The sequence below is a fragment of the Sparus aurata genome, chromosome 13 (assembly GCF_900880675.1).
Source record: "Sparus aurata chromosome 13, fSpaAur1.1, whole genome shotgun sequence".
NCBI lineage: Eukaryota > Metazoa > Chordata > Actinopteri > Spariformes > Sparidae > Sparus > Sparus aurata.
The window spans coordinates 3,219,708-3,229,116 of record NC_044199.1 but is presented as its reverse complement, the minus strand read 5'-3'; the positions used below and the strand labels follow the sequence as shown (position 1 = coordinate 3,229,116).

Sequence of the window (9,409 nt, the reverse complement as noted above, 5' to 3'; positions counted from 1 at the left end):
TCTATCATATCGTAAGAGTCCCACGTGTAATTACTGTCTATATGCCTACAATCCCAACAACATAACATTACTTGCGGTAAAGTGTTAAGTTAGCATTGTCAATAAAGACAAAAAAAAAAAGTATACGTATGTTTACGGCTGTACTTGTCGTCAAACCAGCCCAGTGGCATTACATTTGCATATTCATCAGGGAGCGGTACCCATCCAACAGTCTCTCAGTAACAATCTCAAGCGGCACATACCATCATGTGTCGGTGGAATAACAGCGGCATAATAGCAGCATACCACTCCGAGAATCTGTATGTCAGTCTGGGGATCGGTATATACCACTCCGAGAATCTGTATGTCAGTCTGGGGATCGGTATGCCATTCTAGGGATCGGTTTATGCCGTTAAGCAGCAATCGACATACCTTTAGCCACTTTTCGATCTCGGCGCTACTGGGTAAAAGAGGGACATTTAAACAGACAAACATTTATGACCTTTAGGGTTGTAACAAGATATGCATATATCAGGATTATAATTCTTGATAAATCTTACAATAGCTTTATGTAACAGGTTTGTGTCATATGGCAGTTAGAGTTTATAGTGACACTTCTCCTCACAGTGGCACTGGCAGGTAGTGGCACCGCAGTGGCAGTCAGTGGCAGCCAGCGGCAACCTGTGGCCTGTCCGTGGCATTTCCTGGCACCCGCTCGGTGTCCAGAAACGCCTCCCTTGACTCGCTGCCAATAAGGGCGGGGCAACATTTCCTGGGATAACCCGTGTTTGTTCTTACGACAATCACTTCCGCCATGGAGTCATGATGATTTCAAAATAAAAGCATAAGGGTAAATCCGCTGCTTGTTTACTTATTTTAGTGTACAACGTTTTGTACAATTTCTCTCTGTTTTGTACTTCTTGATATTATCTAAATATATATTAATATCTGTTTCATAGCGTAAATGTGAATGTAAAATAGTGTACATATTGTACTATTCTTAATCTTATATTTAATATTTCCCTGTGTTTATATTATTCTTATCCTTTCTTATCTTAAGCAGCGACACAGTGACAATAGACACTGCCAGTGTTGGAAATATTCCTAATATGAAATACAATTTCAAAAATATATTAATTAACAGTTGCTATGCAGTTCCACAACATGCCATGGAATGCCACAGAATGTCGGAGCCTGCCACAACATGCCACAGAATGCCACAGCCTGCCACAACATGCCACAGAATGCCACAGCCTGCCACAGAATGCCACAACATGCCACAGAATGCCACAGCCTGCCACAGAATGCCACTACATGCCACAGAATGCCACTACATGCCACAGAATGCCAGAGCCTGCCACTACATGCCACAGAATGCCAGAACCTGCCACAGAATGCCACAACATGTCACAGAATGCCACAACATGCCACAGAATGCCACTACATGCCACAGAATGCCAGAGCCTGCCACTACATGCCACAGAATGCCAGAACCTGCCACAGAATGCCACAACATGTCACAGAATGCCACAACATGCCACAGAAACAGATATTAATATATATTTAGATAATATCAAGAAGTACAAAACAGAGAGAAATTGTGCAAAACGTTGTACACTAAAATAAGTAAACAAGCAGCGGATTTTCCCCTTATGCTTTTATTTTGAAATCATCATGACTCCATGGCGGAAGTGATTGTCGTAAGAACAAACACGGGTTATCCCAGGAAATGTTGCCCCGCCCTTATTGGCAGCGAGTCAAGGGAGGCGTTTCTGGACACCGAGCGGGTGCCAGGAAATGCCACGGACAGGCCACAGGTTGCCGCTGGCTGCCACTGACTGCCACTGCGGTGCCACTACCTGCCAGTGCCACTGGGAGGATCTCGGTGCTGTTGGGGAACAGCAAAATTGCATGTGGTCACCAGTCAGATGAACTTTGTCCACTGTAAACAATTCAAATAACATCAGATAAGCAGTTTTAAAGTGATGTTTAGTTCTTTGTCAGCAAACGAAACGACTCACATCTATTGTTGTTAAGACATTTATAGATATATATATTTTGCACATTTTAAAAGAAAAATCAAAAATTAACAAGGGTAGTACTATACAGTCAGATACAGACAAGACCCCAGATAGCAGGGACAATGAGAACAAGTTTATTATTCATTTATTTTGTATGCCTTTGAAACACACAAATGAGGCTAAATTGTTTTAATTACTAAATCTAGCTTGGCGACATCGGAACGTTATGTCGGCTTGTTTTCCACACGAGCAATTTTGCGACGGACCAAACCAAGGTCTGGCGAAATGGAAGTGTGAGTTTTATTTAAATCTAATTTAGAATCGTTCCGCACAGTGTGTTTTCTGTTTGGCAGCTGATTTTATTTTATTTGAACTGTAGTTAAACATCGCGGATAAAAGTACAACAGCGACGTTTTCTTGACCGTTTTCGGATAATCTATTGATCCTGGGGGGAAACGGTGTCCACGCATCATGTACATGTCTGTGATCACAGCCGAACAGCACCGAATTATAATCGGTTGAAAAATATGTTAAGATACAACATAACAATCATAATTAGACAAAACATTACCATTCTAACGGTGAATAAGTCAGTTAAAACACGGGTTTCTGTTATCTGTATAACACGATTGGCCTTTGAGTTTTCATGATGCACATGCAGCTTAAATAACACTGAACGTACTTTACTTGGAAAAACTGTGTGAACTATCGTTAAACTCTAAGCTACCAGCTGACACCAGCTGTTTAAATGAAAGGCGGAACATTTTAAGAGTGTTTTCAGTTTTGTCCTGATGAAGTAGTGCCCAATGTATAAATCACATTAAGCTAGCTGGTTAGCATGCTAACTTCCTGGAGCGCAGTACATAGATGCTGTAATACAATTGGAAGCTAAGCTAGTGGATGGTTATACCCTGCTGAAAAAAACAGCATAGACCAGCACGATTTCTATGCTGGCATATGCTAGTTAGTGCTGGTTTAGCTGGTGGACCAGCATGAATTAGCTGGTCCACCATCAATGTCCCATTAATTATGATGGCCTACCAGCATAGTCCTGCTGGTGATGTTGCTGAGGAAGCAGCATCCCATGCACCAGCATGGGGAGCACCTGTGCCTGAGTCCTGCTCAGTCAGCATCTTGATTTGCCACACCTGTCAGCTGGATGGTTTTTTTTTATTGGATTTTAACAAATGTGTGCTCAACATCTGAAAAAAGAAATTATTTTGTGTACATACAAAAGAAAAACTTTATAAAATTGTTAACTTAAAGAGCAACTAAACCCCCAAACCACTTTTTTCTGCTGAAAACCAATGTATTTGGGTATGAAGTAGTGTTGCTGAGTGATTCTGGTCCAACTCTTGACATTTTAGTCGAAGTATTTCAATTTGGCGTATTTTGTAGTAAAAATGTAAGTGTGACTGCCCGTTGAAACCCGGTTATTACAATTGAATTTTCCTATTGGCTGAGATGGAGGCAGATGATGTTTGGAGGCAGCTTTCGTCACGGTCCACCACGGTTAGCTCCGCCCCCTCCTATAAAAACTAGCACCTGCTGATCTGGAATCTGTGGCGAGTAGGTTGGATTGAGAGAATTGCGAATAGAGAGGCATAGTGATTATTGAGTAGGTAGTGTAGTGTGGTGACGGTTAGGGGGGGGGGGGGAGGGGGGAATCGGAGAGTACTCCTGGAGCCCCGCCCATCATCAAGGCATTTTTTGAATTTCCAGCTTAGAGCACGTCACCCAAAACTGAGGGGTTTAGTTGCTCTTTAAACTTGTGAGAGAAATGGAAGCAACGAACAAAGCCAAATTCTCTCCTCCTCATACTCTGCAATATCAAATAAGTTGTTGACACATCCCATGCTGGTGACCAGTAGCATGACAGCACCAAAACACAACATATGCTGGTCTATGCTGGTTTTTCCAGCAGGGTATCTATTCAAAGTGGCTGAGTATCTATGCAAAGTGGATGGGTAGCATATGTATCTATGCAATCCGTAACACTTTTTTTGAGTTTATGTACCCAAAAATAGTTCAAGCTTACATTTTTTTCAGAGCTTTCAGCCACATTGTGTTGTCAGTCAGTGACTGGATGTGGCTCAGGTATCTTCAAATGACTTCAGTAACACCTGAGTTAACTCCAATCACTAAATAAAGACCGGTTAAGGCTCTAAAAGCTAATTAAGTACACAAAACAGTTTATGGAGCTCAAAAGAATGAACTTGCATTATTAAAAATGAGTTATTTCTTCTTTTCAGGAAAAATGCTAACGCCGCTATGCTCAGTAATTATGAGGTAAGGTGATGTGTTACATCTCACTGTTTTACAGTAAATCGTTTTGCTCTATCCAGTCAAGAGATGTAAACAGTTCCATTTCACTTCATGTTGGTCTGTTTTTTTGTTTCTCAGGTATTCAAACTCCTCACAGACCTGAAGGAACAGAGGAAGGACAGCGGGAAGAACAAACACAGCGCCGGGCAGCAGAACCTCAACACCATCATGTATGAGGTCAACACACGTCCTCTCCCTCTCTTCACTGATTTAAACCAGCTCCATGATTCTGCTGCCACTGTTACAACAGTTTTTTCTGCATTTCCATACAGACGCTGAAGTACCTGTCCAAGATGCCGTGCAGCAGGCAGAGCCCGGATATCGTCAAAGACTTCCTCACCACCATGATGCCTCACAAACTCACAAAGTCAGTGAGATCTCACAAAGGCACAGATGTTAGATTACATCAAATGAAGAGTATAACAATAAACTCATGTACTGTACGATACACTCATTGAATTTTTTTTTTTCCCCCATCAGGGCAGAAAAACTGCAGCTATTGAACCACCGGCCGCAGACAGCAGTGGAAATTCAGCTTGTGAGTGTCACCAATAACTATTATAACACGTTACCATACCTGTCTTCAATCCTCACATCTGGTGCACATTTCCAAGATGTGTTCACTTATTTAATGTGGTAGCAGTGTCGTATATAAATATCACGTTCCAGACAATCGTTCAGAAGTCAGAATTTTCTCGTCAAACCTTCTGACCTCAGAGAGACGCAGGTACAGACGCCAAAAATGAACAAAACACTTGGCTGCACACACACGCAATTGAACCCTCGGCAGAGCAGACTTTTAATAGAGGAAAACAACATGTGTTAACAGACGCCATCATATCTGTAATTTAAAGGCACTTTTATATCTGAAAATGTGTCCAAACATTTCAGTCACTGGCCTCATACAAATAACATAGTCTACACATATACACTACAACCTTCCCATGGATGCTGCCATTGTCATGTTATGTCATACAACTGCTGCCTCGTGTAGTCGGGTTCACATGTAGGAATTAAGACTTCTAAGGGCATTCCATTTGACATTTTCTAGTCAGGGATCAGATATTTTCTAGTTGTCTGAAACTTGCAGAAAGGATAAGCCCTCATCCACCCCACAAAAAGTCAAAACTGACAAAGATCCAACAAACATAACGACTAGCAAACTATCTGCTGATGACCGCATGTGGTGGTAATGGAGACTGGGGTGAGGTTGTTTGAACAACTGCTTATAAACTCATCTATCAAAGTTAAAGCAAGCTAGGCTGTTTTTGTGAATGTATATGAGTCAAACCTTCATGTAAAAGCATAATTATGATGAAAGAGGCACTTTAAAGATTTACTGTATTTTTGTTTTCAGGTCAAACAAATTTTCAATGGGAGTGCTACGGGAACTTTTACGATAGCATCAAAATCTCTATTTTTAAAACAGTAAGAAGTCTCGACACAACATGAAACTTTGCCCGTAGCATCACCAGGGTCTCTACACATGAACACGAGACATTGTTTGTGTACACAGAGTTTACTAAAAAGAAGGTTTTTGAACAACTCACGTTAGCAGTAGCTTGTTCCGCTCGCCGCCGTCCTGCTAGTGGAGAAGTGTCGATCTCAGAATGTGACGTAACCTGGAGGACAGTGCCTGTTAAAGTGCCCGTAGCACTCCGATTGCTTTTACAGGAAGGCTTGACTCGTATACATAAACAAAAAAAAGCCTAGGTTGCATTTTGGCGAGAGTTTCACTTTAAAGATGCCATTTTTGATAAACAACAGCGATGAATGTGTACCTTCATATTCCGTTCGTGCTCAGATGGTGGAAGAGAGCGAGGAGCGGTTATCAGAGGAGCAGATCGAGGAGCTCATCCAGACGGTCGCCGACGCCCTACCTGGTGACCCGGAGCAGGAGAACGCAGCTCCAGCAGACGCAGAGATGGAAGAAGCCAACGAACAGCCATGACACAGTGACAGGCCAAAAATGACTCATACTGTGGAGGAAGAACCGCAGTATAGACAAACAATGACAGAACTGAGCGTGTTGCTTTCATCCCGGGATATTCTGCATCACTTTTTGAACTGAACAACTTGCTGGCAGATGGGATTGGCCCCATTTACACACAGCTTGATTCAACTCCACCCTGTGCACACACACAGATACAATGTTTTGCATGTGATTGCTCTATTTTGATTATCAAATCATGTGAGGTTCATGCAGAGACTGTCTGCTGGTAACCTGATATGATTTTGGTTTCAGTCTAAATATTAGTCGTCACTCTCTTCCGTGTTGCATAGAAATGAGGGGTTTGACGTGTGTATGATTTTGCAAGTTGTAATATCCATCAGTCACGCAGTCGAACTTGCATTGATACACAGCACCAATATAAGATCGGACCATATTATTAGAGTGGTGACATAATAAAGAGAGTAGAAATTATGGAACAGGAGTTGATTGTTGTCTCTTACTAATGCTATATTTTTAATTAATATGTGCCAAATGAGTCTGTGGCTTTTTGTCATTTTCAGCGACACAGTCAGGTAGAGGGGAAGTTAACACCACAAGATAAGCTGACAGAAAAGGCTGCAGCAACACGGCTCACTGAAGAGCCGGTGCTAAATTTGGACACAAAAGCATTTTACAGCCAGGCGTTGGTGGTGTCACCTTCAGCTGCAAAAAACCCCTTCAGTGCATCCTCTCTGCGTCGTCCTGTGGGTCTGTGAATGCAGCACAAAGGTAGAAAAGCGCCTGTGAAATGCCGTAAACACATCACGTTAGTCATCATACACGCAGTTCATGTAGCCATTTTAGGACTTTGTCTTGGGTCTATTGTCATCTTCAGAGGTGATAGGAAAGAGTTAATAATCCTGACACAATTATCGCTCTCACTGATCACGCAGAGACAACACAGGATATAAGCCGCACACTGATACATAAACTCTTCTTCTACAGGATCTGGGTCAGCTGGTGTTTTCTGTGCTGGGATGTTGTGAAGTAGCAGAGGAAGGATGTGCTGTTTTTTTTTTCTTTGAGCTTCCTGTTAGTGTATCACATCAGTTTCCTGTGAGTACTTAGTACCTTGCTGAGGTAAGATACTGAGGAAAAGGTGAAAGTCACGGACACTGATTTGCCCCGAGGCTGATTGTTAGACTCAGAATTACACTGACGAGCAGAGCAAACAGAAGTCTCAAAGGTCCAGTTCTGGTTCTGTAGGATTTAGGATCATTAACGGACTCTCCCCTTCATAATTATGTTTTCATAAGTGAATAATCACCTGAAACTAAGAATCTTTGTTACCTTAGAAATCCATATCTGCAGAGGGGAGTTCTCTTTCATGGTGTCTGCCATGTTTCTACAGTAGCCTAGAATGGACAAACCAAACACGGACTCTAGAAAAGGACTGTCAGGTTCTTAGCAGGCGCTGCAGAAGAGGGTGGGACGAGGGGTGCACCTGCAGCCTCACCTGATGCCAATGAATCCAACACACTGGACTTTTAATAGGGCTATTTTTCTTTAAATCATAAAATACATGCTAATGAAAATAAAAAGTAATTGCAGTCCCAGACTTTAAATGTTGCTACGTGGATAATCGACTTGCAACCCAGGCGTCCTGAAAGATCCCATCTACTGGCATGTGCTAATTAATTTAATTTAATTTTACAGAGAGAGTGAGTTAATATGAGCTAGTTTTTGCCCCATTAAATTAACCTGGCTGTGACTTTTCAGACTCACTCAGTGTGTGTTTTACCTACTGTGTCCTTGTTTCTGTCACTCTAAGGACAGAGGATGTTGTTCCCACTGAGGCAATCTGTGTTTGTGCTAAATAAGTAAGATTAATTTGATTTGATTCACTGCGATAGAGATGCCCTGTCTGATTACTCCTGACTAAGCAGTGTCTTTATAAAAGCATATAGTCATCTCAACATAAATCAAGCTAAGAGATCTTATTATAATTTGAGTAGAGATCAATTATGTTGTAAACAGTCAACATTTATTCTCTCTAACAATGATTTAATTGGGAGCCTTCTATCACATCAGTGCTCATACGTACTCATTACATAGATTATTGATGTTTCTCATTACTTATTCATGATTTTATAGTGGTTATTAAATGTTTTATTTATAGGCTTTCCAATGTTATTTGGTCACATTTGGTTCTCCACAGAGGCCGCAATCTGTCTGAAGATCTTAAAGCGGCAATATGTAGCTCTGGAGAAAAAATCAAATTCTGAATTTTGATAAGGTAATAATACAAACTCAGACATATTCATATTTTCCATAAGTGAATGAAGAAGCTGTTCTCAGAGGAAAATAAGGTCCCAGAACACTGTTTGAAGCTAGAAAGGTGGCAGGGTCCGCCACATATAAACAAAGTAAAACAGTATGAAACTGTGTTGTCCTTTAAGGTCAGTGTGTTTATTTAGTTTGGTAAAGTGTAAAACATGAAGATCTTTCTCCTTGGATTAAACATTCTTCCCCAAAAATACAGAGTGCACTTGTTTTTGCTAAAAAATCAAAAGTCTGTGTTTTTGGTTGACAGCTTTTCAACAGAACACTGAACGAAACAAAATGACATTCTTACATTTACATCAACATTTAGGGTGTTTAGCAGATGCTTTTGTCCAAAGCGACTTACAATAACTACAACTCTTACTGCTTTTCTAAAGTTTGTATTAAAATAAAGACATACATGAAGAAGGGGCCTGGTGAAGACCTGAACACATATTCACTTTCTGCTGAACAAAAAGAGCGTCATCCTGCATGAGAACCAAAGAACTTACAGAACAATGGCCAGCAGGTGTCAGGAGGAAGAAAACCATAGGAACAGTCACATTTTTACCAGGAAGTGACTGTTTCTGTGAGCACGACATCACAGTGATTTGCTCTTTTTAAAGCGGATCTGTGTAGTTTTAGCGACAGCGAAATTCAATAAAACCAACCCTGAAATATTGTTATTTTCCATTACTGAATAAACAAGCTGTTCACAGAGGAAAATAAGGTCACCAGAACACTGTTTGTATCTAGAAAGGTGGCAGGGTCCGCCACATGTAAACAAAGTAAAACAGTATGAAACTCTGCTGTCCTTTACAGTCAGTTT

General features: G+C 41.2%; 1 protein-coding gene and 1 long non-coding RNA gene across 3 annotated transcripts; one reads left to right on the top strand and one right to left on the bottom strand.

Annotated features, from left to right (window-relative positions):
- Positions 1-1,621: 1,621 nt before the first annotated feature.
- On the bottom strand, positions 1,622-3,131 carry LOC115594847 (uncharacterized). Its single transcript, XR_003986564.1, has 2 exons — positions 3,042-3,131; positions 1,622-1,867 (listed from the first exon to the last, which is right to left on the bottom strand). It is a non-coding gene; the product is annotated as an uncharacterized LOC115594847 (long non-coding RNA).
- On the top strand, positions 2,185-8,795 carry crcp (calcitonin gene-related peptide-receptor component protein). Of its 2 annotated transcripts, XR_003986563.1 has the most exons (7): positions 2,185-2,293; positions 4,253-4,289; positions 4,404-4,502; positions 4,598-4,692; positions 4,806-4,863; positions 6,130-6,388; positions 6,431-8,795. XR_003986563.1 is itself a non-coding variant. In XM_030439113.1 (6 exons), the coding sequence occupies exons 1-6, from the start codon at positions 2,286-2,288 to the stop codon at positions 6,274-6,276; spliced, it is 444 nt and encodes a 147-aa protein (XP_030294973.1). In that variant the 5' UTR covers positions 2,185-2,285; the 3' UTR covers positions 6,277-8,795. The 2 variants fall into 2 exon arrangements, 1 of the variants encoding a protein (XP_030294973.1); XM_030439113.1 differs by having other exon boundaries at positions 6,130-8,795.
- The last annotated feature ends 614 nt before the right edge of the window (positions 8,796-9,409 follow it).